Source organism: Fusarium redolens (genome assembly GCF_020744475.1).
Source record: "Fusarium redolens strain MPI-CAGE-AT-0023 chromosome Unknown BKA55scaffold_3, whole genome shotgun sequence".
Taxonomy (NCBI): domain Eukaryota; kingdom Fungi; phylum Ascomycota; class Sordariomycetes; order Hypocreales; family Nectriaceae; genus Fusarium; species Fusarium redolens.
This window is the reverse complement of record NW_025763666.1, coordinates 1,278,812-1,306,400: the sequence shown is the minus strand read 5'-3', so window position 1 is coordinate 1,306,400 and position 27,589 is coordinate 1,278,812. Positions and strand designations below refer to the sequence as shown.

The following is a 27,589-nucleotide window of genomic DNA, read 5'->3' as shown; positions in this document are numbered from 1 at the left end:
AGTGACAACTCAGTAAGAAACATCACAGTCAACATCACAATTCTCAAGACCAAAGATCCCAAAATACAATCGTTTCCCTATTACCAATGCTCCATGCAACTATCTAGACTATTCTACAAGTCGATCTCATGAGACCATAAATGAATGCCCTACTCTCACATCCTCAAGACACGCTTGCTCCTTTTTTGGTACCTTCACCTGAATTACTAAACTATCATATAACCACTCCAATATGGCATCAATCCTATACTGTTCGCGTCCACCTCCTAGTGGGACATAACTTCCCGGTATCGGTCCATGCTCAAGTCCACTGCGTAAGCCAACAGACGATCTTGTGTCAAAGGCAGGTTGAGTATCCTAGACCTTAACTCCATATCCTGAAATAAATAGTTAGTAACTGTTCCAACCTTGCAATGTATCTGCTTAAACATACCTGTCTCTTCTTGCTGGCTTTAACAATCTCCTTAGCAGTCTCATCTGCCATGTCTGACACGGCGGCATACCGCAGGACTCCAGAATCTCCTGCTTCCTCATCCATGGCATGCAAACCGGCAAGAAGCTTCTCCAGAACTGCCTGTGGTGCAATCTCATGCTTGGCGCGATGCTGAATGAGCTGAAGGAAGAAGCTGTAGATCTCTCCTCCAAGTGGCCAGTCCGAGATGAGCTCCTGTCGGCCTTCAAACTGAGAGAGAAGAGCAGAGAGGTCGGCATGGTCACGCTCAACAATGGCAAGTGGTGCAACCTCCTTAACAAGAACACGGTGAGCTTCCACAAAAGAACCAGCGCGCAGGAGGCATTGCACTTCTGAGTACGCATCCTTCTTAACGCTGCGCATGTACAGTGCCAGGGCCTCCCAGATCCACAACGAAGGGATTTGGAACTTTTCGGTAAGTACCAGGAAAGCGGAAGAGTTTTCGTCGCCAATGAGACCAGCATGTCGGGCAAGATGTTCCTGGATAGCCATCTTGCGGGCAAGGGGCTTGCTCAGATGTAGCAAAACGAACACTGCCTCGAGCCATTCACCGGCGCTCGTCAGTTGCGAGGCATAAGCAAGAGTAGCGGCGTCGGCCTTTTCAGCACCATCCTGACCAAAAGAAACCTTGCCACTAGATGCAAGGGCGAGACCAAGTTGCCAAGTCAGCCGCATGTCAAGTGGAGAGAGCTGCGAGTTTTCAGGGCGCAACACGGCCTCCAGGTCGGTGCTGTCATTGGCGTACAACTGTAACAAACCCCAGAGAAGATCTTGCCGGCGATCGGAGTCGGCATCATCCCACAAGGGCTTGATACCCTGGTCAATGTACCAAGGCAACGGCAGGTACTCCTTCTCCTGGTCGATGTCATTCTTGAAGCTATGCACTGCAGCTGCTAGGTCGTCCTGCAGAGCGATCGAGTACCACAGTCGAAGACCAAAAGCCTGCTTCCAGTCGAGTCCAAATTTTTTCGAAATAACAAACGAGTCTAGACGGTCCTCAACAGGCACTCCCTTCATACCTTCGCAGACACATGCATTGCCCGAAAGGAGCTCGTAGATCGTACGTATCGATTCTGAGAATTCCGAGAGCATTTTTGAATCGTGCCAGGCCTTGAGCTGTTCTCGCATGTCTTTCTTAGCAGCATCACTGGTGCCAATAAGAGGAACCAGGGTAGCAAGGCGGAAATTCTTTCCGTCAAGCAAGTGCTTGCAAGCATCGATAATTCGATGGCCAGCTAGGCACGCAACAGCCTTCTCTTCGCTCGATCCTGCCAGGCCGATGGTCGTTGACGAGGCCGAGTCCACAAGGAGAGACCAGAAATGCGAGAGCTTATTCTTGCGGAGAAGGTGCTCCGGCTGACTATTGTCATTGACCGGGTCGAAAAGGATACTGGCCAACTCCCAAACGTGCTTCTCCTGCATGCTTGCGGGATCGTTCATGTCCTGATAGTGGAAGACATCCTGCAAGTGGGTAACGTTGAGGGAGGCAAAAGGAACATCATCAACAGTTCGGATTTGAGTGAGCTTATCCTGGTTGCCCAGGTATCGCTTGGATTGCTATATGGCGAGTCAGCATATGTCTGTGAGTCGGTGCCCAATAACTAACCTCCATTGCGAATGAGGCCAGACGGAGCTCTTGCTTGTCAGTCTGAATGGAGGAACGTTGAAAAGAAACAAGGTCGGCATTATGGGTGAGAGATCGTCGGCTGCCTTCTGAAGCCAGTGGTCGAGGAACAACAAGTGTCTCGTCAGGACCCCAGGTAGGTCGGCCAGCGTCGTGGAATGTCTTTTCGTAACCGTCCAAAGTCATGGTCTTGTCTTGTCGCTCGTAGGGCCACTAATCAAAATCAATTTTAGCATTAATTCATATACTATAAGTCAATAGATACATAAACCTCCATGAATTACATTCTGGGGCCACTCAGGTAACAACTAGGGAACCGACCTTGGGAAATCCTTTGCCAGAGACTGAGGCTGGAAGTTTCTGGGGCGCTGGCTTGGGCTTCTCAAACAATGAGTTCATGAGGTCGATGCTAGTCGCAAACCCACGACCTTTATCCATGCCAATAGTGCTTGCCGCGAAATTGTCCAGCCTATCATTCTTTGCAATGCTCTTCCTCCAAATGGAAGTCTTCCGTAAAGTATCTGATCCACTCTTATCAAGATCGATTAGTAGGCCCGTCTGTCTTGAGGGAGAGTCATTCAGCTCCCTCAAAAGCTGTCGGTCTCGCTTGACTGGGCTGACAGTCTTTCGCAACATCTCCATCCAATCATCCCCATCAGCAACCTCAAGCTGCACAGGACCAGCAGAGTCCTTGACAGCTCGCATTCTAGCTCTGAGGATGCCTCCAGGAGTGGCCTTCACGGCTTCCGGAACACCCTCGGACGAGTTACCGTCGAGCTCCGCGGCCAGATGCGGTTCGAGAGAAGACCTCGCCATGTCTTCATCCTCGGACACGTCATATTCATCACCCATATCATCGACGTATTCCTCCTCGAGGGACAGCCTGACATCGTTGGGTGCGGAATCCGCGGAGCTAATCCCTAAAAAAGACTGCTCGCCAGAGAATTGGGGTTGTAGGGCTTGCGCTTCATCATCAAACCCACCGGGAACGCCTCGATGTCTTCGAAACTCGAATGTGTCATCTTCCATGGGAGAGTTGACGGAGTTGACGGAAGCATCAAGAGCCATCTCCTGGGGGGCGACTGGCTCGTTCTGCGTGATCTCCTCGTCGTCGGAATCATCGTCATCGAGGCCATAAGTAGTAAAGTGCTCCACAGAGAATACCCAGACACCAGTGTCCTTGTCGTAGCTCTCAAAAGTTGTGTTCTCGATTCGCTTGAGACGCTCAACGTGCTTGTTAAATCGCTTAGGGTCATTAGCGATACGTTTACCACCACGGGGCCATGACTGCTCGAGAGCAATCCTGGCGGGAACGTTAAGGCCCTTGCCAACAGGCGGTTTCTTAGCAGAGATAGGGTAGACTGTAGCAGATCGAGGCTCAAGCACAATAAGGTTACCACAGATGTCAGCCAGATCAATGTTGCTAATGTCTACAGGGACCTTAAAAGAAACGTAGCCAACGTTGTCACGGCCGACAGTGAAGCCATCAACCTTTTGACGCTGCATACGGTTCAACTTTTCAAGATCCTCCAAGGGAGGCGACATCCAGTATTGTCCGGGAGCATTGTCAACTGTGCTGGTAGACGAAGCCTCATGAGTGGCAGTGTTGTCCTCCTCGTGAACGATAGCCAGCTCGTTGCCCTTCACTTCCTCCATTTCAGGAGTCTTGGAGCCGGTCGAACCGTTCGAGCCATTAGTTGCGCGGGTCTGACGGGGGGTCTCATCGTTGGCTGGGCTGTCAACATCGCCAGCAGTAGGAAGAGCACCACGAACAGGTGTGCTATCATCCATGTCAACGTTGCTTGTGTCAAAGCTGACACGCTTGGAGAGCTTTCGGGAACCGGTTCCGGCGTCTGAGGCTTTGTCCTTCTGCGGTGTAGAAAAGAGATCACTCCTGATGTCTCTGTTGATAACGAGCTTCTTGGAGCCAGTGCTTCCGTACCACCTGGGCTGAGATCCATTAGAGAAAGCTCCGGGGGCAAGAATACTGTCTTCAGTGTTGAAACTGCGGCGTAGGTTGTTGGTCGACAGGCTTTTACTGAGATTTCCAGATCGGCTAGAGCCTAACAAACTGTGACCGAGATTTCCAGGTGTGCTAGAAATGCTACTGGCGGGGCTGCCCGAGGGGGTTCCATAATTGCTATAGGAAAAGCCGAAGCCTCGCTTTTGGGGGGTAGCATATCGAGAAGCAGAAGCCGGAGCCAGCTTATACATAGGCAGAATCGAGCTTCTTCTGGGCTTTGAACCACCGCTCAATGGAGTAGCCAGGGGGCCAGGGTTCTGGACTTCGTTTCCACCGAGGCCAGCAAACAAACCAGGAGAACCGAATGCCGAAACGTCGTTAAGGTTGGCAGTCAGACCCTGAGGGGCGTTGGCAGACTGGCTGTTACCCAGGATTGAGGCTCCATTCTGTTGCTGTTGCTGGTTTGTGCTGCCACCGAAGAGGGACGATCCAGCGTTCTGGTTGTTTTGACCCCCAAAGAGACTGCTTCCAGCATTGTTGGTGCTGCCACCGAACAGACTGGGCTTTTGCTGCTGGTTATTGGCGGCACCGAAGAGGCTGCCACCGGTATTCTGGTTCATCTGAGTATTTGAGGCCAAACCGCCGCCGAAGGGTCCAGCTCCAGCTGTATTTGTTTGAGCTGTGGTGCTGTTTCCAAAAAGGCCACCAGTAGGAGCAGGTTTGCTACCAAACAAACCACCAGTAGCATTGTTGTTGGCGGCACCAAAGCCAGTCGTGTTCGTCTGCTGTTGATTATTGCCAAATAGGCCACCACTAGTGCCAGTTGTGCCGGTGTTTGTGTTGCCGAACAAGCCAGTACCAGCAGGCTTCTGTTGGTTGTTGTTGCCGAACAATCCGCCCGACTGTTGTGTTTGGTTGCTCTGGCCAAAGAGGCCACCACCGGCGTTTTGCTGTGTCTGGTTGTTGTTCTGTCCAAAGAGGCCACCACCAGTACCAGCAGCTTGAGTGTTGTTGCCGCCAAAGAGGCCACCACCGCTGTTTGCAGTGTTGTTGTTTGCGCCAAACGCGTTATTTGTGGTGCTGGCTCCAAATCCACCCGTAGTGTTGGTGGTATTCGTGTTTCCGAAGCTGAAACCGGTGCCAGCAGGCTTGTTCTGGGCAGCTCCGAAAAGTCCACCACCGGTATTCGTGTTCGTCTGACCGAAGCCAGTTCCAGTGGTGTTCGTGCTACCAAAGCCGCCTGTGGTGTTGGTGTTTCCTCCTCCAAAAAGACCGCCGCCAGTCTGGTTGGTCTGCGCGGTGGTGCTGCCAAATAGACCTCCAGCAGGTTTGTTTGCAGTGCTGCCAAACAAGCCTCCGCTGGCGGTGTTGTTATTGTTGGTTGCTCCAAAACCAGTCGAGCCAAAGCCAGTGCTGGGTGTTGTAGTGTTGTTGTTCGTGTTGGATCCGAAAAGACCACCGCCAGTGTTGGTCGCCGTGTTCGCTCCAAAGCCTGAAGCTGCGGTGGTATTTGCGTTAGTTCCAAACCCTCCACCAAAACCTGAGCTCACGCCAAACGCACCACCACCAGTAGCATTGCCATGCCGTCTTCCTTGAACGTAATCGGCAAGTCGAAGTTCGTCAGCCGACCACTTCTTGTAGGGATCTTGGAAAAGGATGTTTTGGTAAGAGTTGGTCGAGGAGCTGTTGGCTTCCTTCTCGCTCCATGCTTGGAAGGCCGCAACTGCAGTGCCAGGAGGGTCGCCCGCAGCGCCGCCGAGGGTATTGGTGCTTGAAGCGCCAAACCCTGAGCCAGAACCGAATCCAGAGCCGAAGCCGGTCGCCGCGGTGGTGCTTGTGTTGTTGCCTCCGCCGAAGAGCGATCCGCCCGTGTTGGCTGCGGTGCCAAAGCCAGTCTTGTTGGCAGTGTTGCCTCCAAACATGCCACCTCCTGTGTTGCTACCGAACGCTGATGTGGTATTGTTTGTGTTGCTTCCAAAACCTCCAAACCCTGTGCTAGCGCTGGTGTTGTTATTGGTGGTCGAAGAGCCAAAGAGGCCACCTCCTGTGTTGGTAGGGGTAGAACCGAATGCAGGTTTAGCTCCAAAGCCGCCGGCAGTATTTGTAGATCCAAAGCCGCCTAAGATGTTGTTAGTTATGTCGATGTCGATTGAGCTTCGCGCACTGGATTCCTCTCTCAATGGTAGATGACAGCGATGCGACGAAGTAAAATTTGCGTACCGGTTGTTGAGCCGAAGCCGCCTGTGGTGTTATTATTATTATTATTTCCGGCTCCAAAAAGGCCACCAGAAGTGTTGTTGTTTTGGCCAAAGCCGCCGAAGCCGCCGCCGAAAGACATGATGGTCGCCGATGATGAAGTTGTTAAGGAGTGGATGTCAGTCTGCGCTCCTGCGATTTTTCAGGGCGAGCACGCGTATGAGCGTGCATGTGGAGAAGAGAAGTTGATTGAGCTAGGGTGAGGTACCTAAGTGGCTTTAGTAGCTTAAGGTCTGTCGCATCTAGGCCACAGTGCGTTGCTGCCTCAGACAAGAACTTTGTAGCTTGATTGGTTCTCGAGCTTGAACAGCCAATCAGAGTTTGCGCCAGGTCTACCTGCTGATTGAGTCACTGATGCCTGCAGTAGGCCTGAAATCTACCTGCTTCGAAGGTACCAAGGCAGACTCGATGTCAGCCAAACCCGCGTTTGGTTGGCCAGCTCTGCACGCGCCTGGGAGCCTAGAAAACAAATGACATCTTGACTTGGTAATTTTGCTTCACTGCCTCACTCATTCCTGATATTGAACAGCTGACCTGTTACATATTCAGGCGGGTGCTTTCTAATCAATGGTTTACAAATGCTTCCTCAAGCTTAGCTGTAGGTAACACTTTACAAATTCTCTCCCAAATTTAGCTTTTGATCACGATCCCAAAGATTATCATCCAATGGCTTTTACTTTGCTCTACGTCTGACAATGGCTGTAAGTTGGGACCCACCTGAGCCATCCACAGTAATGAGCTGCCCGACCAGACCAGAGTATCTTGAGCCTGGAGATGAAAGACAAAATACAGATTTATTAGCTTAAAAACATATATACCTACAGATGACGGAAAACTTCAATCTCAAACTAATATGATTCCAACTGTTGTATGTCGAGACCCTAGCCATAACCCATGCAGCCATTGCCAATTTGCTGCAGCAGCGAGCTGGAGGTGTACTATTATTTTTTTTCTACCACCGCGCCAGTGGTCGCGTCACACAACCTCCCTCAGCATCCATCTCCTTCAGCTCTTTGAACACATAACACAACCTTGCGCCACGCTCCTCCAACATCGTCGCTCTATCGCATCAGGTACTTTTGCTATTGTCAACCTCCGCGCTCATAGCTATCCTCAAAATTCGTTATTTCGCATGTTGTTCGGCGCCATTGCATCCACCGCCTTGATTGCTTGATCGCCGCTGTCTCCCAGCCACATTAAGAAATCAAAACAATGAACTCTCATGCAACGCCACGTACTGCCTTTCAAGGGCGTTCGTTAGGTGGCTCGGGGCTTCCTCCGCAGTCGAGGCAGCCAGTTGCTCCTCAGGTGTCCTCAAATGAAGACTATAGTACAATTCCGGAGGAGGACCGCGAACATATTGATGAAGTTGTAGGTCGAGCCCGAGCCGCCTTGAGAAACCCTCCGCTCACAGTTACTTCTGCCAGTTTGATTTGATGGACATGAAAAAGAAGGGATGGCTCAACAGTTACGAATTCAGACACTCGCTAGCAGCGCTGGGCTTTGATATGTCTAAGCCCGATTACTTCAGAGAACTACAATCATACGGCTCTGTCCCTCCTGAATGGCAAGATCCTCACAACTGCCCTGTCAACCGCCTCTATGTTTACCTCGACCAATTCCGATTATGCGCTGCCAAGTTGCTTGCCAACCGCGACCCCAGACAAGAAGCGACAAAAGTGTTCAACATGTTTGATTACGACGGAGATGGTGTTATTTCCTTTGAAGACATGCGACGGCTAGCTTCCGATATCAAGGAAGAGAGGACCATGACAGACGAGGAAATTCAAAGCATGATTGAGCATTTGGATCACGAGGGCAAAGGCGGTGTAAACTTGGAAGAATTCATACAGATGATGGAGGAGGCTGGTTAAGTCCAACCACAGCAGCTCAAGGAATAGCACAACACCAGCCGTGCCAAATCATGACAGTGAAAAAGTCCGGTGCAAGTGGCATCGCTTGGGGTTCACACATCAACCACGCCTGTCGCGCTTTGAGATCGATGTGTGGGCTTGCAACATTGAATCTCTATCTTGAGCCGATAGGTGGTTGTCGTAACAAATGAACGGACACAGCTGTCTCAGAATCATCCTCGCGACCACACAATTGTTCCGAATACACGAGTCTTGGCTGGCCGAGTTAAGCCACATTGCCAGACAAAGAATGATTCAAACAGCGACCTTACAAGCGATTTGGGTACATTAGTTAGCTGCTGGTCGCATTAAGCATTGAAAGAGAAAAAGGGAATGGCGTAATATGGCTACAACGGAGTCAAGGGGTAGATTTCAATAAGATCTAAGAATTGTTTTTTTTTTGAATGCGCCAGGCGCGCTGTCTAAAATCCCAGAGTCCATCACAAAAGCTTTCCCATTCTCCCATCACAACTAAGCCACCCAAATACCAGACTCAACGATGGTCGAAAACCATAAAAATGTACCGAGAACAGGGGAATACCATCCTTCGCCTGCGCAAAAAACGGGAATCGGGTTCAAGCCGAGATATGAAGATGAACGTACAACAAAGAAAAGTCAGGGGTAATCAATCAAACCATCACACAACTAGCTGGTCACCGATATAAGAGCGTAAATTTCGATGTAGGAACTGAGCTTAGAACTGAATCAAGTCATGGTTCTGCTGTTGTTGCTGTGGTGCCTGCTGATGGGCAAAGGGGTTGTTCGTCTGGCCATTCATGCCAGCAGGTCCAGTCGCAGCAGGCATCTGAGCGCCGTAGTTGACTGTGGGCATACCTGTGAACTGCTGTCGAAGGAAGGGGTTGTTGCCAGTAGCCTCAGCGTTAATACGAGCAACTCCTGCACCGGCACTGTTGACGAATGTGCCAGGGGCTGTGTGTTGGGCGGGAATACGAAGGTTGCCTGTGTTGCCAAAAGTGTCCATGCCGTCACCGCTCGCAAGCAGAGTGTTGAGTCGTGTCTCGTGCTCGTTCATCTCCTTTTGAGGAGCGGCGAATGAGGGTTGCGACTGAGGGAAGCTATTTTGCGATTGCAGTGGGAAGCTGTTCTGCTGCTGGAGCTGGGGCTGAGTCTGAGGCTGGTTGCCAAATGAGTTAAGGCTCTTCTGTTCAGGAAGCGCTCCTAGAGAGGCAATAGGGTTTGGTCGGGCGGATTGAGGACGGCTGAACTGGGCGAAGGGGTTGTTGGAGCCAGTGGGAGTTGGTTGCAATTGCTGTTGACTGTTGTTTGTTGCCCAGGGGTTGTTACTACCAGGTTGGAGAGTAGGTTCAGGGGAAGCAGGTGATGAGAACGACTGCTGCTGGGGCTGTTGCTGCTGCTGTTGCAGATAAGGGTTGAAGCCTGTGGGCTGGGGTTGGAAACCTTGTTGGTTTTGCTGCTGTTGCTGCTGACCATAGGGATCGAAACCCATGCCTGTCTGCTGGCCGTTGAAGCCAGTGTTGTAGTTTGGCTGGAAACCAGTGGGTTGAGTCTGCTGGAAGCCAGTGTAGGCGTTGTTCATGTAGCCAGTTTGTTGAGGTTGGTTCTGCTCGATAGGGTTGGCAAAGAAGTCAACAGGGTTTCCTTGCTGGTATCCTTGGTTGAAGCCAGTGTACTGTGGCTGGCTGGTTTGCTGCTGAGGCGTGGGATCGTCGTCGAAAAGAGAGGCAGCGTTGCTGTTCTCGAGCTCCCTGCGCCTTCGTTCTTCCTCTTCCTCACTAAGCTTGATTGCTTTCGCCAAGTCGTCATCGTCGTCTGGTCCGTTCTGTCGGCTCTCGCGCTTCTTCCTATCTTCCTCCTCCTGGTACTTGCTTGCCTCCAGAGCTAGACGGTACTCAGCATCTTCCTCTTCGTTCATTTGTCGTCTCGGCTGCTGTCGTCGGGTTCCGTGGTTCACCGGCTCAGCATGCTGAGGAGCAAATTCTTCAAGGCCAGTAACGCGCGACTTCCATGACCTTCGGTCGCTTCGCTCGGCTCGCAGTCTCTCTTCGTCCAGAATGAGTGAAGTTAGCTCCTTGGCGGCAACTCGGACTGACTGGGCGTTAGTGGCAGCTTTAAACGGCTCATATACAACACTGACCGTTTTGGCCGACATCGCGACCGTCTTCATCAACATATTGGAACTCTCGCAGAGTCTTGATAATATAGATACTCTGGCGAGCCCATGTAACGACAAGCTCTGAACCCTCGTGAAGACAATAATCCAGAACCTTGAGGGCTTTAAGTACGTGGCGCCAATTCTTTCCCTTGTCGTTCAAACGTTTATCGATCATGTCCATAATCTCGTAGAACTCGGTGGATCTAATCGCGTCATGCCAAGTCAGTACTTCCCATCATAGTAGGTAGTTGATCAATGCGCGGGCTGATACATACGTGTTGTATGTCATTTGAGCAATCTCGCTCATTTGAGTGCCGGTCGGGCCCCATGGGTCATTACTGGTAGCTACATGTCACTGTCAGTGGCCATGTTCCAGCGAGGCAATCGGGAACACAGGGAGTTCTGACCTTCGCGGACCTTGACCTGGGCGCTAGAGTAACCCTTGGTCACATTTTTGACACTTCGCATTACCTTCGACATGATGGGCGATTTGTGATAGTGACCTTATAATTTCCTTGGTGAACTGGATGCGTTGTGAGCGCCAATCGATCGGCCGAGGTAGGATATTCCTGTGTGATTCGATAAAGCTCGGAAAAAGTATTGGCCTGGTCAAAGTTTACAAGCGACGACCTTTGCGACACGAATCCGACACGCGCCAGTGAGACGGCGTCAACGGAAGTAGTGCAGGGAGGGGGGTTTGAGGGGGTTGAGCAAGCTCCGAGGATCACGAGATATCCGCTCTGATAATTGCGTAGCCTTTGCGACAAGTCTCAACCAAAAGAAAAGGAATCAGTCACCGTTTGTCTGAAATTTGGCAATCAAGAGGAGGACCGTTTGTGGAGGGTGGTTGGAGGACACAATCGTGGGGTGATTAGGTCTCGATTTCAAGAGGTCGGGGAGACCGATCGGACACGACGTTATAAGATGAGGAGCGAGTAGGAGGAGGGAGGCGAAGTGACAAAGTTTGAGAGGCGGCGAATTCAAAATTGGAGAGAATTCTGATGGTGCCGTTTAGGAGTAGAGCACAGTAGCGATTAGAGGAACAAAAAATGCACTGCTCTTTGCGCGACTCGGAGCTGCAGAGGGAAAAGAGTGAGTGCAGGATGATGAATGAATTGGCGCTCTCATGCGGATTGGGAGCGGCGAGCATGGAACCAAGGCCTAATGGACGGCATGGCATGGCACATTGTGGCTCTGCAAGCTGATTACGTATCCATTTTCACTTGCCAGCTCAGATGAGCCTATACAAGCTGTGCCAAGATTTGCGGGGTTCTTGGGGTTTGCGTGTGCGTATTTGAGTTGATGCTGTCAGTGCTTTGCGTGAATATTCTCTAAAGCTTCTGTTTCTTCCACTTGAGGTAATAAACCCCAATTTGTTCTTCTGTTGAGGACTCTTCAGCACTTCAAGAACCTTCGTCGACTGTGGCTGAAATTTGGCTTGCACAGGGTGTCAGAGCGTCTCTTACACCCGCTGGCCCCAATAGGAAACACATACGTCACGCTCCCGAGGGACCCTAGCCGCAGTTGGTGTGTAACAGAAGAAATGGCCGGTTCTAGGAGTATCATAATGCTTATATTAACTTAGGTAAAAATATATAAAAATGATCTACTATGTTTCTTTATACTCTAAAGCTATATAAAACCTTCCTAATTCAATGCAAGTCTTTTCAAAATTCTACATAAGACCGGCCATTTCTTCTCTCATCTCGGGGTCGCATCCAAGTTGTGATATTCATACATCCTTACCCTGTAGAAGTTGATCGCACATGGTTATATGGGCATTGCAAGCCATATTTTGGGGCAATTTGGGGTATTTATTAGCAATTAGCTTTGCAGTAAAACTATCCTCTCAATATGAGATACGCATGGTGTCAATCTGAATACATATTTTGCGTCTCAATCCCGAATATGTCTCCTCCTCTCACCGAGACCCTGAACTAACTCCGCTGCCAAACCAAACCAAATCATGGTAATCTCGGTCTCAATAACCTCTCCCATTTCAAAAGCAAATAATTCCCGAAATTCCGTGCTTCCTGTAGCCCACAAATAGCAAAATTTAAGCTGGGTCAAGTTCCTCCTCCACGGTCATCTCAGCACCGTCACCGTCACCGTCACCGTCATCGTCACCATCAGGAAGACGTGGCCGCTTGGGGCAACTTCCCAAGAGCTGGATGTCTTCATCCTCATCCTCATCCTCACCATCATTCTCGTCATCGTCATCCACGCTGATGAAGCTCCATTTTCGCTTGGTTACTGAAAAATAGCTGCTAGAGCTCGAGCGTGAGGACGGGGCCGGGGAAGAGAACGACACCCCCATCCGTTCAGTGAGGTCGATCGGCGAGGACCGGTCTCCTGCCTGAGGGTTTAGAGCCTCATAGGGGGTAGGGCTCACAAACATGCTACTGTCAGCGCGTGTCTCTCTCACCGGGGTTATTCCATCCTGGTTAGCGAGAGCTGGAGGAGTTGCCCGGGGGGGAGACGGCGATTCAACTTTGGTGGTGAATATAGGTTGATGTTCTCGTTGGGGACTTCGAACAAACAGAGAGATGGAACGGTATCTTCCATCCTGGGGTCCATCGTCGTCCTCATCATCGCTCATTAGGTCGATTGTTTGTCCATTATCTGTCCATACCTCCCCGTCAGCACCAGTGTTCGGCTTCTCCTCTTGTTCGGGGTCGTGATTGGACAGAACGTCAGATATTGTATCGATCAGTTCTTCTGCCACCTCATCCAGATCGTCTGGGCTCCCGTGTCGCTCATGGCCGTGACCATCCGCAGCATCATGTTGATGGTTGAAGTGTGCACCTGCGGCGCCGTCACCACCGTCATCGTCACCATCGTCACCATCGTCACCATCGCCATCGTCCGTGTCGCCCCCCATATTTTCATCAGAATCTCTGTCGCTGGCATCGTCATGAGATTCATCTTCGGAGTTATCAGCCTGCTCCAATGCGGCCTGGGGCTGGGGGTACAAATCAGGAGGAGGCGACAAGAGACCCATCTGCCGGGGCTCTGGGTTGAGGATTTTCTCAAGCCGCTCAGCGAGTTCGACGGAAGGACGAACGTTCAACAATGGAGCTAAGAATCGAAGCTGGGAGAAGTGTTCGTCATTTAAAGACTTTTCCCTGCGTACAGACTCGTTGATATCACGGACAAAAGTCCAGTCACGAACTGGCATCTTCACGCCATCATCTCGCCACATGTCGTAGTCGAAGAGGGTTATCTCCCGGATTCCACGAAGGCAGTATAGATAATCGGCACCCTGCAACGTGCGCAACGCACGAAAGCGGCGGAAGTTTGGCTGATATGCTGTCTTCTGCGCAAGGAACTCCACGATTTGTGGCGGCTCGTGTTTGCGCCGCATATATTGCTTGGAGGACTCAGGCAAATGGATAGCAACCGTCTTCAATCGACAGGCTTCGGGCAGATAGGCCAGATCGTGAGTCCGGCGAGATGTGTACTTGCCTCTCTGGTCAATCCTGTACATGAGCCTGTGCGAGCCCATCCACAGCAGCTCGATGTGCTGCAGATGTTGGAGCTTGCATCCGATTCTGTTCGCAAAGCGACCCTACTCGCCAATAGAAGAGAAAGCGAATGTGTTTGCTCCATAGAACAGGCTCGCACCTAACATGTGCCATTCCTTGCTGACCATAAGAGGAGCAAGGAGTTCCTGAGGATGAATCGCCCCAAACGTGAGAGAAACTTTCTCTCGCCCAATGTGGAAACGATGGAGCAGTGAGACATTATTGTTGCAATTCCGGTCAATTCGTTTTGGCTCGAAGAAAGGGTCCAGACGGGAGATGGCGTGAACAACCTCTCCATCAAAAACCAGAACATACTGAAGGATCTTGATCATGATTTCGTGTCGATCTTTGGGTGGAAGAATGTCGAACGGGGATGGGCCAATATCTTCTTCTTCGTCCTGGGCGCATTCGCGTCGGTAATATGGCTGCGGAGGACAGCCTTCACACTCATTCTCACTCTCACCCTCATCCATGATAGCACTCAGTTCCTGTTCAGGGGTCGGGGCACACAGTATAAGATGAGGGTGTGTCTTGGGTGGTGTATTCTTTCCGAATGCCCAAGACATGTTCTCCTCCTGGCAGCAGAGCTTGTAGATTTCTCCCCAGTTCTTGTAGTCAGGATGACGACCATGTCTGATCCAACGCGTGTAAGCCTTTGGCCACAACTACCGATTGTCAGCAATTTTGAAGATACAAGCTTGTTGTTATATGGTAAGTACGTACACGTTCAGTCCTTCGGGGCTTCGCTGAACTGCGTCGCCACACGCGAAGATACATTTTGACATCTGGCGGCAGACGGTCTCGCATCTCCTGAGGCAGAGATGCCTCCATATCCTCAATCCTTAAACGAACAGGGTCGGGAAAATCATCCAATTCTTCTTCGGGCAAAAGACTTCGGAGAGCCTCATTTTCCTCAACGAGTCTTTCATTCTCCTGAATGTTTGCTTCGTTGGCGGCGTAGAACTCTCTCACTGCTTCTTTCAGTGCTGTTACCAGGTGGTTTAGGCCGGTGACCCGGCGCCTGTTGACTCTCTTGCACTCTCTTAATTCATTTCTCTTGAAGAGGAATCGGTTTCGGTAATCTGCGAATTTGCGAGCAAGACTGTACCAAGGGGGCTGGCATGTTTCAAGACACTCGCCATCCCATTCTGGCCATGCGACACTTTCTTCTTCCAGGACCTGGAGTACATCGGCGTTGGGATTCTTGTGCCCATGTTCTTCATTCCCTTCCTCGTCATCGTCGTTGATCGGATCATGGTCGGCATCTTCGTCGTCCGAATCTTCATCAGAACTGCCATCACCGGAATCATCACCGCCAGGGCTTCCTCCGTTCGAGGCCCCTGGGTAGGGTTGCCTTGCCTGACTCTGATCATCATTGTCGTCGTCATGATGATTGTCGCTATCCTCTGACCCGTCGGATTCGCTGCCCGGGTTGTCGGATGATGGTGGTGATGGAGGTCCTCTGCGCCCGCCGTCATCGCCATCACCGTTGCTATTGTGATCGTCATCATCATCGTCACCAAAAAACAGACTTCCTTCAACTTCAGGAGAGTCCTGGTCGTCGTCACTGCTTGACTCTTCGTTGTCGACGTCCATAGGGCCACCAGGCCGATAGATGATGTGGGAGATTGGCTCCCCATGAGCATCTACCCCAAGGGAGATCTCCTCTTGGTCAGGAGCATCATTGTAATGCCCATCAATGTCTGGATGAGGATTATCATTCCCTGTGAGGTCGATAAACTCCGCATCGGAGTCACTGGAGCTCCCGTCTGACATGTTGACGACGGTTGAGTTGTAGGACAGAATAAGAGAGGACCTTGTATGAATATAACCTGAAGAGTAGGAAGCATAGGGAAGAAATGAGATTGGGGGTTGTTGTGAAGAAGGAAGAGATGAAGACGAGGATTGAAGGAGGAAGAGCAGCCTTTTATAGACAAGACTGTAAGGGAGGATGAATCACGATAACGGAGACTTCAGAGAAGATGAGGAGTCTTAGAAGAGGTTAGAAGAGGGAAAGCTTGAGATGTTGAAGTGCAACGTTGAAGTTACGGCGAGGTAGAAGTGAGAGGTTGAAGATGTGGATGAAGGAGAGGAGATCTTGAAATGATCAGGAGAAGTCGAAGAGAGAAGGAAGGGAAAAAGGGCAACAGGATGTTAAAAGGAAAAGAGAAGTAAGAGAGAGTTCTGTGGCAGGGAAAGGCAGAGGTGTTGTGATGCCTTTCAGATGATAGAGGTGGAGTTGAAAGGGGGCTAACTTGTGATCCTCCGTGTAAGTCAACAATTTCGAAGAGACGAAAGCCAAGCTAAAACTATACGCAACGGACGGAAAAGGGACACTTATAACGAAATCAGATACCTCAATGCAGCACGCCTCATTGCAATGTCTAATATATTCAACTGAAACTGGCCGAAGCTAGTTTAACCCTTCTTAATGAATTCTCATATCATGCATATGCCATTGCTTTTCATCCAGTATATCTTCTGAAAAGACTGGTTGAATAATATAGGATTTTGGGTATCAACTGACTCGACTCAAGCTCTATTCAACATGTAGCCTATATCAAAGTGAATATCACCTGCCCTCGCCTTTCATCAACCAATTGGATGTTACAAGCGGAACAGACATATCCTGACAGAATGATAGAAATCAATAAAGTTCTAACAATTCTCTTACAGTATTGCATGCCGTCCGGAAGCCGTCTAATCGCTGTACAATGCGGCCTGGTATCTCTTTTTAGTGCTCTTTTGACCCCATGCTCATTTTATACCTAGTTCTTAAGCTCAGCAGTGGCAGGGTAGTGCCAGCTGCGGAAGGTATCCATAACAGTTGTGAACACGACCAGGAGGATACCACCTCCAGGACCCAAACGCAGAACCTGAATGATTGTTAGTTGACTATCCTTTCACTTTCAGGATGACTACTCACCTTGGGCAAGAAACCCTTGTAGAGAGCACCGAAACCCTCCTCCTTGAATACGGTTCCTACGGCAGGGAAGGCCCAGTTGTACTTGGGAACCTGACCGGGGACCTTGGGGGTGTTCTGAATTCGACTCTTGACAACGTCCAGGGGAGTGTTGAGAACGGTTCCGATAGTACCACCAATGGCACCAGAGATGAGATCGTTGGTGATCTGAGCCCTCTTGGTCTCAGCCTTGGGAAGGAGTTGTCGGACCTGGAAAATGCAGCCGAAGTAACCAGCGTTCCAGAGGATGTGACGCCACATAGTACTCTCAAGACCCTGGTAAAGAGTAAGAGGACCCTCGTTCTTCACTGTCTTGACGACACAATCAACCATGCCGTTGTACTTTCCAGCGGAAGCCTTGTCCTGAAGACGAATCTTGACGAGCTCGAAGGGAACGACGACGAAAGCCTCGGTAGCGCCAGCAGAGGCACCAGTGAGAATGGAGAGCTGCTGGTTCATCTTATCAACGCCAAACATCTTTCGGTAAACCTTGCCCCATTCATCGTTGGCAGCGAACTTGGTAGCTCGCTTGGGAGCCTCCATGAGGATGGGAGCGGAAATACCACGATAGAGTCGTGAGAAACTGGCGCATGTCGTTAGTTATGGGCGCAATAGAATCGCAAGCGCAATTATCGTACCCCTCCTGCTTGATGATCTTGCGGAAACAGTCAAGCATGCCGTTGTACTCAGCGGTAGCACCGGAACCAGTTTGCAATTGGCTGGTCATCAAGTTAGCAATTGATTCATTATTTCGAAATGCGCACGCATGGTTCGTCATACACTCGGGTCTTGACAACGTCAAGAGGGTACCTGTGACTGTGTTAGCTAAAATGTCTCGAGCACGCGACAGATGCTGTCATACATCACCAGAATCTACAGCCAGCACAAAATTAGTAATGGCCCCCAAACGAGTCGAACTGGCGTGAGCATACCTCCGAGACGCCAGCAATGGCGCCTAATTATCAAACGTTAGCCATTGGATCTCGAAAATGGTAGAGTTAAATGGGTTGACGGGCGTACCTGCGGCGAACTGGTACATGAAAGGGAGGGGCTTATCGTTAGGGTTGGACATTGTGACGACTGTATAGGGGACCGAATAAAGATAAGAGCAGAGGCAGACGAAGAGAAGACCAGAAGAACAAAAGAAGAGGTTGAGTGGAGAGTTGTCGCAAGTTGACAAGAAAGAGAGAAAGCTAAGCTGAGGTAGTTAACGGAAGGGAAGATGGCGACCTCCGAGCGAAGGCCGGGCCGGGGAGTGGAGGGAATTTCTTTGGTGGTGCGTCTTTGTAGGTATCTTATCGCTAATAACCTCCACTGCCACAGGCGGCGAGAATTAGGTCGATGCCGAATGGACGGAAACTTTTGTTCTAAACAAGCGCCTTGTATCCGTAGGATTGTGGAGATTACAGCAAGCGACAGCGAGATGAGACCCGGGGGAGGGGTCCATTGATGCTCGGTGAGACGGTAAGCAGCCGATCCATGAGACCTAACGTCTCCGATTCTTCTCCGACGATGCGATGCTCTTTTTGTGGTTGCTGTTTTAGGCAAGTCTGTGATATATTCTCTTGGCAGTTTATTGTCCTCTTACAATGCGTTTAAAGTATACTGCAGTATATTTACATATAATTCTCAAACAATTATCAGTTTTTATAAAGAAGTTTGCCACTAATGTAGGTAAACTATTGATAATCAAATACCCGGATGCCCGATGTCTGCCGCTAGCCCTGAAGCTCTTTGAGCCCGTACCCGACTATTTACCTTTAAGCCGCTTGTACCTGAACATGAAGGGGTTGGCATCGGCAACGGTATTGAAGGTCTCTTGTCCTAACTACAGACTCCTATGATAGGCTCTGTTGTAATAAGAGCCCGCAATGATGCAGACGCACCTCCATGGGAGCCAGGATGCTGAACAGCTGAAGCTTCATACGTTTGCTAGAGAACAATCGACAGAACCCCAAAAGAAGGTTAGGTGAAGCTTCTCAAGAAACTGTAGCACTTGTGACGTGGATATCTCATAAAATTGAGGCACAACCTCGTGAGGGCCGCATACATGAGGCAATTACTATGTATATCACTAAACAAGATAATGGATCCAAATCCAATAAGGAAAGTATTTGGAGACGTTGGCCAACATGTTCTGGTGTCCCAAAGTGCGTGAAGTCTCGCGGAAGCTTGCCAAATCATAGGTACGGCTGAAATATGTTCTTCAAAGCCCTGACTTGAGATACTCTGTATCGGACCCGGACTGCCATCAAGTGATCTTGAATCACATAGACGACGCTTTCCAGGAGCATAGAATTCGGAGAACACGCTAATCCACGTACCTTGACCCCTCCCCCGCGATGTTGATCCCCGTGCACGACCGCGGTCGTCATCCCCGTCGACCGAGCGGACCGCGAACTTGGCCCGTGATGGACAGACAGTCACTTGCGGAAGAACACCGATTTCAGAGGGTAACTGCCGGCATGACTACTAACGTTGAAACAGAGCTGAAAGTCTTGTATATTAACGAATCGTTGTCATTCGAATGGTTTGTAACATCAACTTGGACTTTTATCGGTAGAACATCATCCCATATCAGGCGCTAGCTATTTCACGATCACATTAACAGACCTTGGTGTTGGCAAATATTCATGCCGACTAGATCAATAACCTTTTTCTCACGAAGACTAACCGTTAATACATGCTTCTGACGTTGAAGCAAGCCTGGAACATAACAATCGAAGTGATAGACGCGAATGACCAAGGCGTCGGACTTCCGGAACCAACTCAGTCCACTCCTTACTCACATCAGAATCCGTTCGCCCTTCGGATCCTGTCCGTACGAGTGTGACGGGTGCATGAAACCTGGAATATTTGATACCTACCTGGAACTCTGGTAAAATATACTCAGTCGCTGGTAGCGACCAAGGGATTGGCCATCTCTCTAACTTCCAACAGGGAGCAGGTGTTCGTCCATGTTCATGGGTAAACGAAAAGCTGCAACTTCTCCCCATCAGCTATCGTATAATTCATTTTTTTTTTATCAACAACAGAAACAGACAAACATCATCCCATCCAGTGTCATAATGGCACTAAGAATCCGATCTCTAAGCACTGTGCGACATGTTGTGCTCAGATCGATATGGCCATGACAGAATATTTCAAGATATTTTATACAACCTAATAAAAGATACTCTTTAGTCATCTAACGAGTAAAAAAATATTGTAAGATATTGCAATCCTCTTATATTACTAAGATCTCATTCAATAATTCTTAGCAGTCCTTCTAACTTCCAACAGGCAGTAGGTGTTCTTCCTTGTTCACGAGTAAGCCAAGAGCTTTACGAATCCAATACTGTTAAATCTCTTTAGCAATATAAGAGCATTCCGCCGGAGTCGAACCTTTCTCATGATGCCTTGACAACAACACCGGAATCAGATATGTCCGAATTCAGCCGTTAACAAATCTCGAAGGCGACAAATGAGAGGCGACAATGGAAAGCATGTGGTGAAGTACAAGATCGAGCTTCAGGCTTCAGAGCTGCACACCTTGAAGAAAAGAACCGTTATTGGTTCGTTGAATCAACCTCAATCTGTAGTTCACAGAGGGTAGTTTCTGGATGGCGGGGTAGGTTCTCCATCGGCACAATGGTGACAGAAAAAGAGGGAATACATTTCTGCTTTTTATTAGAAGATATCATCATAAGATACTATGATAATAGTATAAGTTATGGTAATTGATAGATAGGTAAGATAAATTACTCCGAGATGCAGGATTCTCTTCTAATTGATAATGGATGCTTAGAATCTATAAGAAACAAAGACCAAACTTTCACTATTGTCGACTTTCTTTTACCACCCTGCCCCTTGAGGTAGGTAACCAGGGTTGCGATTGGGGCACCACGTTGAATGCACTTGCTGACGCGCACAATTGGCCGGCCCCTCGGTATCGAATCTCAAGGTCATTAATGACATCGCCTCTTCACCTCTCGATCTGACAAATCCCATTCCTTTCGTCTTTCCGATTAGAAAAAGTGTTCCTGCATCTGTTACACTGCAGAAGACACTTGTCAACAACGAATTTCTCCTTCATCTGAAGATCCAGAACGATCAACGCCCCTTTACGCTCTCCCTGTCAGTCGATCAAATCCGCGCTCGGTGGCAACCTATACCGATCACAAGCAACCGTCGCAATCTTTGCGCCAGCAGCCTCAACTTCTGCGCAACTTCACTTGAGCTTGTCAGTATCTCAAGCTCTCCTGCGCTTCAAATTGCACCTTTAAACAAGCCGTGACCCAACGAGCGTCACAGCGAGGTGCCTTTCGCGCCCAGGAGAGTTCTCTCGCCCCCTGCCCATGAGTCACTTATTGTGGAAATCCTACTGGGAAAACGATGTCGACCGGTTTCGGCGTCTGCTGGCCCCAACCAGCTACAATGCCCAGTCGCTATCGAAGAGTCCTGCGATAGGAGGAACTGGTGTATTCTTCGGTGGAAGCCCTGGTCTTCCTGGGACTTCCCCACGACCAGCGAATAAGCAACGACGAGCTTCCGGCCATCCGCAGACGCCTGGTAAATCAAAGGACGGCAGTACGCATCTTGGACGAACCGAAGTCAACAGCCGCGACCATGCTGGATTGACAGTTTTACTTCGTGCTGCCTCATCGACCGACCCGAATGCCCACGAGTTTGTTCGGGCTCTTATCGAACATCCTACCATTGATCTCTACGTCCAAGACCCCGAGAGTGGCTGGAATGCCCTCCATCGATCCTTATACGTCGGAAATGTTTCGATTGCGCGACTGTTGCTGGAAAAGGAACGAGTGGACTTAACAAGCCATAATCTAAACGCTGTGAACAAAGTCGGACTCCTGATCAAGACGAAAGACCATGAGGGAAACAGTCCCTTTGACGTCTATAACTCAACGATCGCCGCCAGGTCTTTGAAGAGCATGGAAAATGGGAGCAATTCTGACAGCGACGCTGATAGCGTTGATAGCGGAGGTGATGGTTTACATCAGTGAGTGGTTCGGGAAAGCAGCCAGGACTTAGCTGATTCTTGTTGCAGTGTGATAAAGGCGTCGCATGGGTTGCGAAGCTCGATTGATGGTGACGAACTCTTTGTTTTTGGCAGCAACAAGAATGTTTCTCTTGGAGTCGGCGATGAGGACGATCGCCAGTATCCTGATCGTATTCATCTATCCAGGCCCGAACTTCTTGTGCACCGATTATACCACTCACACTTGGATGAGCAGGATGAGGAAGCCCCTTCTTCGTTAAAACTGGATGAGATTCCGACTTTGGTTCGAAACCGGCCGCTCGTTATTCAGGATGTCTGCATGTCCAAACTGCATAGTGCTATCCTGACAACTGATCCAGTCTCAAATTTGTACGTTTGTGGTGTTGGCCGTGGAGGCCGACTTGGATTAGGAGACGAAAACACACAGTTCAGATTCGTACCTGTTCAAGGTCCATTCATTGACAAAAAGATCCACCAAGTTGCACTTGGGCAGAATCATACCATGGCCGTTGTCGATAATGGAGAACTTTGGACCTGGGGCTTGAATTCTGCCTCACAGCTAGGATATGCTTTGCCTCCACCGATGAAGGCAGATGAAGAACCCATGAGCCTTACTCCTCGCCAAGTCTTTGGATCTCTCAAGAAAGAAATTGTCCTCGGGGTTGCTGCGTCTGCAAACCATTCTGTTGCCCATACGGGATCCTCACTATTTACTTGGGGTCGTAATGTCGGACAACTGGCTCTAATGGACGCCGATTCGAGATCACTTGATATTCAACATACCCCCAGAAAAGTGGCTGCTTCTCTTCTCGCTGCCCCGATCGAGATGGTGTCAGCGATTGACAAAGCCACTATCTGCCTGCTTTCCAACCATACTGTCTGGGTCTTCAGTCACTATGGTTATAATCTGGTCAAGTTCCCATTTCCCGATGTCTTTGCGAACAATATCTTCATGACACGATATGAATCAGGCGGTCGAAGGGAGATTGACCATATCACTGCAGGTGGCGAGACAATAGCTGCTGTGACTGCCCGTGGTGACCTCTTCACGTTTCATTTGAACGATAAGGGGGATCCAAGCCAGTCTGCTGCATCCACTACGAATCCAGTTAAGATTAAGAATGCCATTACACAGCCACAATGTGTCTGGGACTCTCGCAAGGACGGAGTCGCATCTGTCGGAGTTGGCGAACATGGCTCGGTCATTATCTGCACAGAATCAGGGGCTGTATGGAATCGTGTCAAGCGTACTAAAGGCAAACTGACTGGATTTTCTGGATCAACCGGCACGAAACGCAAAGACTTCAAATTCCAGCGAGTACCATACATCACCAACTGTGTTGCTGTCAGAAGCTCCATTTTCGGCGCTTTTGCGGCCATCAGAAAGGACAGCAAAGTTATGGCAGAGGAGATTGAGATTGGTGAGAAATCTCTTCGCGATGATATTGGCTCTCTACTCTGTCTCAATGATTTTGAGGCTTCACGACATCACTCTGAAGCAAAGGGCGCTCGGAAAACATGGGAAGCTGCCATTGTTAGGGAGAAGCGAGACCCTGTAAGCTACGAAATTCTCCGATCAGCCGACATCGAAACAGATTTGCGGTGCTGGCTGGAAATCAACTCTTTCCAATACGACGACATGAATATGGCTATCTGTTCCTCCTCTTTGCCTGATATGAAGATCCCTATCCACAGCTGGGTTCTTGCTGGCAGAAGCCCGGTCTTGCGGCAGGCACTATCAGAGTTACGCGAGCGAGGATCAGTATTCAGCACAGACTCTTTCGGCCTCGAGGTTGTGGATGACAAGGCCTTGCTGACGCTACTTGAAGTCGACATTTACACTGTTCTGAATGTTGTTGTCCATGCCTACCAGGACAGATTCGTTCCAGTATGGAAGTACACGCGCGAGGCACCTCCACTTGCGTTCCGTTTTCGACAAGTTAGGACAGAGTTGATGAAAGTAGCAACAAATCTTGCCCTACCAAAACTGGAGGCGGCAGTCCGCCTGCAGACGGGTGTGGAAGAATCCCTCGACAGCGATTTCAGACAAGCAATCCTTGATCCTTCTTTCTTCGACGACGGTGATATCATCATTGAGTTGGATGGAGAGGACATAATGGCGCATAGCCAACTATTGTGTCAAAGGTGCCCCTTCTTTGAGGGTTTGTTCAATGGACGGTCTCAGGGCCAGTGGCTTGCCGGACGCCGTGCTGGCATGGACTCTGCGGAAAGAATCAGGGTGGATCTCAGCCATATCGACCCCGAAACATTTCAATACGTCATGTCCTTTGTCTATGCAGATGTAGGACGGGAGCTCTTTGATACTGTTTCAGTGTCTAATTTGGATGAGTTGTCAGAGCTTGTGCTTGACGTGATGAGTGCTGCAAATGAGCTGATGCTTGACAGATTGTCCCAAGTCTGTCAAGGTCTCATTGGCAAGTTTGTGACAACAAGAAACATATCAAACCTGCTCAACGAGATAAGCCCTTGCTCCATTACAGAGTTCAAAGACACTGGTCTTGAATACATCTGCCTTCAACTGGAATCAATGCTCGAGAACCACCTTCTTGACGACTTAGATGAAGATCTTCTGCTGGAGCTCGATGAAGTGGTCCGAGACAATCAACTTGCACGGTTCCCATTTGTACGGAGCGGAAGAGCAGACTTACTACTCCATGAAAGTCATCCCGAATTGGCTGCTGATATCGATGAGGAGCGTCAGGCTAGGATCAAAGAGATGGCCTACAAGGCAACTCAGCGGGATGACGAGAAGAAACTCTCATCATCATTCAAGGCTCGAATGGGAAGTCTAGATGAAGGCAGTCCGCTACAAACACCAGATACAATTCGACGCAAGTCCAGAGGTGGGCGGAATGAGCCTTTTAGCCCCAGTCTTCGGCCCAAGCAATCGCAGGCAGACATGATCTTTGATATGGAGGATGAGGACGGCTCTTTGTCTGCTAAGCCACGATCCCCGATGAACGAAGCTACAAATCTTCGTTCACCTCCGGAGATAGACGACATGCCCCAGCTTCCTAAAGCATGGCGGGAATCAAAGGGCAAAGAGCTTGCAGGCTCTTCACTTAGCCCAACTCCTCTTGCCTTTTCCATGTCCCCAGAGCCTCAACCGTCCGAACTGGGCAGTTTGAAGACACCAGGCGGTGCATTATCAAAGCCCGGCGTCCCATGGTCAGCGTCTAAATTAGCAACATCGAAGTTGGATCTGAAAGATATCATGTCTGAGGCGTCTACGTCTGCTTTAACTGCCGGGCTCCAAGCGCAGAGAAAGCAAGACGCTGCAGCAAACAAACCACAAACCAAGATATCTCAAAAAGAACGGAAGAGGCAGCTCCAAGCATTGGCAGCAGCAGAAGCAGCGGCGAAGGACGAGTCGACGAATCATGTGCCTTGGGAGAGTGTTCCAGAAGGAGGGCGACCAGCGCCTTGGAAAGCAGCAAGTCCGGCACCCAAGACGTCGCTGAAAGAGGCCATGTCCGCGGAATCCAACATGCCAAGGGGGGTATCTGCTAACGCAAAACCTCTCGTCGCTTCAGAAACGAAAGCAAAGACGGCGACACGGCGTACTGCGTCACCCGACACAAGGTTCCCGGGTCAGGGTCGAACCAACAGCTCCCCCGCAATTGTCGCAGGACCCTCGACAGAGCAGCCTAAGAAGCCATTGGTACCACACTCCAAGTCGTACATTACACCGGCACCAAAAGCGGAGCCCACGCTCGGATTCAGTATGGCCGATATCATTGGCCAACAGAAGCGCGAGCAGGAGGCCGTCAAGGAAGCGGTTGCGAAGCGTTCACTTCAAGAGATTCAGCAAGAGCAAGCGTTCCAAGAGTGGTGGGACCAAGAGAGCAGAAGAACACAAGAGGAAGAGGCCAGGCGGAAGCAGAAAGAAGGTCGAGAAAAGGACAACAAGGGTACGAAAAGGGGTGGTCGGCGAGGACGAGGTAGTAAGGCCAAAGACACCGGTGAAGCGGCTACAGACAGCGGGCAAAGCGGCACAAACGGAAGAAAAGGCGGAGGCCCTGCCGGCTCAAGCAGCACAAACACTCGGGGATCGGGAGGCGGACGAGGTGGAGGTGGAGCCGGGGGTGGCCGAGGCAGGGGAGGAAAGGGACGTGGCAATAAGTCCCAGGCTACATGATGAATACCGTAGTGGAAGTGTCGACCTTGAGGAGCATAGGACTCAAAGGGACATTGGGCACGAGGCACACGGCGTAGAGTGCATAATCGGTGGACTTGCTTCGTTGTACTTATTGACTTTGTCTTGGCTGCAATTGCTAAGAATAACGTATAGATGACCATCTCCAGCTTGAATAGAAAAATTGTAGACATATTGATAGCCTGTGGAACATGTTACTTTGGATGATGTGATTCAGTAGGTACGTCGCGATAACCTTGAGAAGCTACTCAACCGATGTAAGCAAGTCGATCAATTGGGACTTTCTTTCCTGTATTACATGAATAGTTTAGCTCAATATGTGAGTGTAGCACATAATATGCTATGTAACTCCATCAAGGTGAGTCTAATTCGCCATGAGGTTGCCGTGAGAGTGTCATGGTTGTCCCTCCACAGTAGAGAGAACAGTCTTTATCGACCGCGGACATGTGTGGATCGTCTGATGAAAAGCGTGAAACGTCCCGGATCTACAAAGCTAGACTGTATAGAGAAGGCTACAGACACATACCAAAGGCAGAAGCAGACGCAGACGGAGAAGCATTGCGATAACAGAGAGTAGCATTGCGGCCAAGCAGGCAACGCCTCTCAGCTTGGAGATAAGCTGAAGGGCTTATCTCGTTCGTGGAGAAGACTCGGGGAGAGGAGGGGAATGTCATGAGTCAACATCCCATCTATGACTGGTCCTTAGATGTGACAACCACCATGAACCAACCAGAAGAGATGAACGCGGTTATGAAGGATGCTCTGCCTAATTTATAGCAAAGGTTCTTAGACAATAGAAAATAGGGTTAAGGCATTGCATACGTTCTTCGTTTGAATTGCGTGATAACTTTAGGACTTAGAAACTCTGGGGTTGGATACCTCAGCAGCCAGACCGGGCAATTGAATGGAGGTGGGTTTCCCTCCGGATGGATCATGGAGGCGCTTAAAGCCCCGGGATTATCGAAAGCATCCACTGAAATGCACTGACCGAGATCCCCTGTTGGGTACGATCCGAGCCCCCCTTCTCAAGGCTGTTTGAGGTGCCGGTGTTTTGAGGTCCATGCATGGATGCATTGATATGAATATGGATGGATCGTTATCTTGTAGGTCCATTCGTTTTAAGGCCACAAGACACGAGATAGATTAGAAAACTCCCTCATATAATTCGGACATGGACAAGTTGCGGTAAATCCAACATTTATTATTTTCTATAGTAGATGACTCGATCTAGAGCAAAACTATCACAGTTAATAGCTGACTCAGGCGCAAGACATGCCCATGAGCCCTGTGACTGTGACGTGAGGCTCTAGCCGATGACGACAACCCGTTATTATCCAATCCACTCCCTGTCGCCCATCCCATCACGAGGTCGTTGGTGGTGACCTCTTCCGTCTCTGCCTCTGTCCGTTTACTGTATCTATCCCTTCTCGTTGCCGTTGGATTTATCGTTTCGGCTCTGACAAAACACAAAACACAATCAAACTTTCTTCTTTTCCAAAGTTGGCCTGCTGCAGCAACCCGCCATCGTCTTGTTTTATCTCTATTTGTGGACACAAACAAGTACT

At 49.8% G+C, this 27,589-nt stretch overlaps 6 protein-coding genes across 6 annotated transcripts; 2 read left to right on the top strand and 4 right to left on the bottom strand.

The window, feature by feature from the left end:
* Positions 1–56: 56 nt before the first annotated feature.
* BKA55DRAFT_557860 (nuclear protein 96-domain-containing protein) lies at positions 57–6,500 on the bottom strand. The gene is made up of 5 exons (XM_046191834.1): positions 6,280–6,500; positions 2,418–6,178; positions 2,079–2,309; positions 434–2,029; positions 57–377 (listed from the first exon to the last, which is right to left on the bottom strand). The coding sequence occupies exons 1-5, from the start codon at positions 6,395–6,397 to the stop codon at positions 267–269; spliced, it is 5,817 nt and encodes a 1,938-aa protein (XP_046053836.1). The 5' UTR covers positions 6,398–6,500; the 3' UTR covers positions 57–266.
* Positions 6,501–7,276: 776 nt separating this feature from the next.
* On the top strand, positions 7,277–8,621 carry BKA55DRAFT_557857 (uncharacterized protein). The gene is made up of 2 exons (XM_046191833.1): positions 7,277–7,686; positions 7,743–8,621. Exons 1-2 carry the CDS (start codon positions 7,528–7,530, stop codon positions 8,187–8,189), a joined length of 606 nt encoding a protein of 201 aa, XP_046053835.1. The 5' UTR covers positions 7,277–7,527; the 3' UTR covers positions 8,190–8,621.
* A 301-nt stretch (positions 8,622–8,922) lies between these two features.
* Positions 8,923–10,842, bottom strand: BKA55DRAFT_590484 (ENTH domain-containing protein; the record flags this gene model as incomplete). The annotated part of the gene is made up of 4 exons (XM_046195099.1): positions 8,923–10,295; positions 10,345–10,565; positions 10,638–10,707; positions 10,770–10,842. 4 exons carry the CDS (start codon positions 10,840–10,842, stop codon positions 8,923–8,925), a joined length of 1,737 nt encoding a protein of 578 aa, XP_046053834.1.
* A 1,576-nt stretch (positions 10,843–12,418) lies between these two features.
* On the bottom strand, positions 12,419–15,662 carry BKA55DRAFT_535049 (uncharacterized protein; the record flags this gene model as incomplete). Its single annotated transcript, XM_046189662.1, has 3 exons — positions 12,419–13,930; positions 14,012–14,551; positions 14,610–15,662. The coding sequence occupies 3 exons, from the start codon at positions 15,660–15,662 to the stop codon at positions 12,419–12,421; spliced, it is 3,105 nt and encodes a 1,034-aa protein (XP_046053833.1).
* A 496-nt stretch (positions 15,663–16,158) lies between these two features.
* BKA55DRAFT_234553 (mitochondrial carrier domain-containing protein) lies at positions 16,159–18,270 on the bottom strand. Its single transcript, XM_046185286.1, has 7 exons — positions 17,869–18,270; positions 17,781–17,803; positions 17,711–17,721; positions 17,629–17,658; positions 17,487–17,567; positions 16,813–17,431; positions 16,159–16,762 (listed from the first exon to the last, which is right to left on the bottom strand). Exons 1-7 carry the CDS (start codon positions 17,918–17,920, stop codon positions 16,655–16,657), a joined length of 924 nt encoding a protein of 307 aa, XP_046053832.1. The 5' UTR covers positions 17,921–18,270; the 3' UTR covers positions 16,159–16,654.
* A 2,915-nt stretch (positions 18,271–21,185) lies between these two features.
* BKA55DRAFT_535047 (uncharacterized protein) lies at positions 21,186–26,006 on the top strand (the record flags this gene model as incomplete). Its single annotated transcript, XM_046189661.1, has 2 exons — positions 21,186–21,847; positions 21,896–26,006. 2 exons carry the CDS (start codon positions 21,186–21,188, stop codon positions 26,004–26,006), a joined length of 4,773 nt encoding a protein of 1,590 aa, XP_046053831.1.
* Between the last annotated feature and the right edge of the window lie 1,583 nt (positions 26,007–27,589).

Bases quoted from the DNA above. Each gene is read 5' to 3' on its own strand.
- BKA55DRAFT_234553 (XM_046185286.1), bottom strand. From the start codon at position 17,920: ATGTCCAACCCTAACGATAAGCCCCTCCCTTTCATGTACCAGTTCGCC. The intron at 17,804-17,868 runs GTACGCCCGTCA...TTTGATAATTAG, and splicing joins CATGTACCAGTTCGCCGCAG to GCGCCATTGCTGGCGTCTCG. The intron at 16,763-16,812 runs GTGAGTAGTCAT...ACAATCATTCAG, and splicing joins ACAAGGGTTTCTTGCCCAAG to GTTCTGCGTTTGGGTCCTGG.
- BKA55DRAFT_557857 (XM_046191833.1), top strand. From the start codon at position 7,528: ATGAACTCTCATGCAACGCCACGTACTGCCTTTCAAGGGCGTTCGTTA. The intron at 7,687-7,742 runs GTAGGTCGAGCC...TACTTCTGCCAG, and splicing joins GCGAACATATTGATGAAGTT to TTTGATTTGATGGACATGAA.
- BKA55DRAFT_557860 (XM_046191834.1), bottom strand. From the start codon at position 6,397: ATGTCTTTCGGCGGCGGCTTCGGCGGCTTTGGCCAAAACAACAACACT. The intron at 2,310-2,417 runs GTCGGTTCCCTA...GATTTTGATTAG, and splicing joins CTGGCAAAGGATTTCCCAAG to TGGCCCTACGAGCGACAAGA. The intron at 378-433 runs GTATGTTTAAGC...TATTTATTTCAG, and splicing joins AAGCCAGCAAGAAGAGACAG to GATATGGAGTTAAGGTCTAG.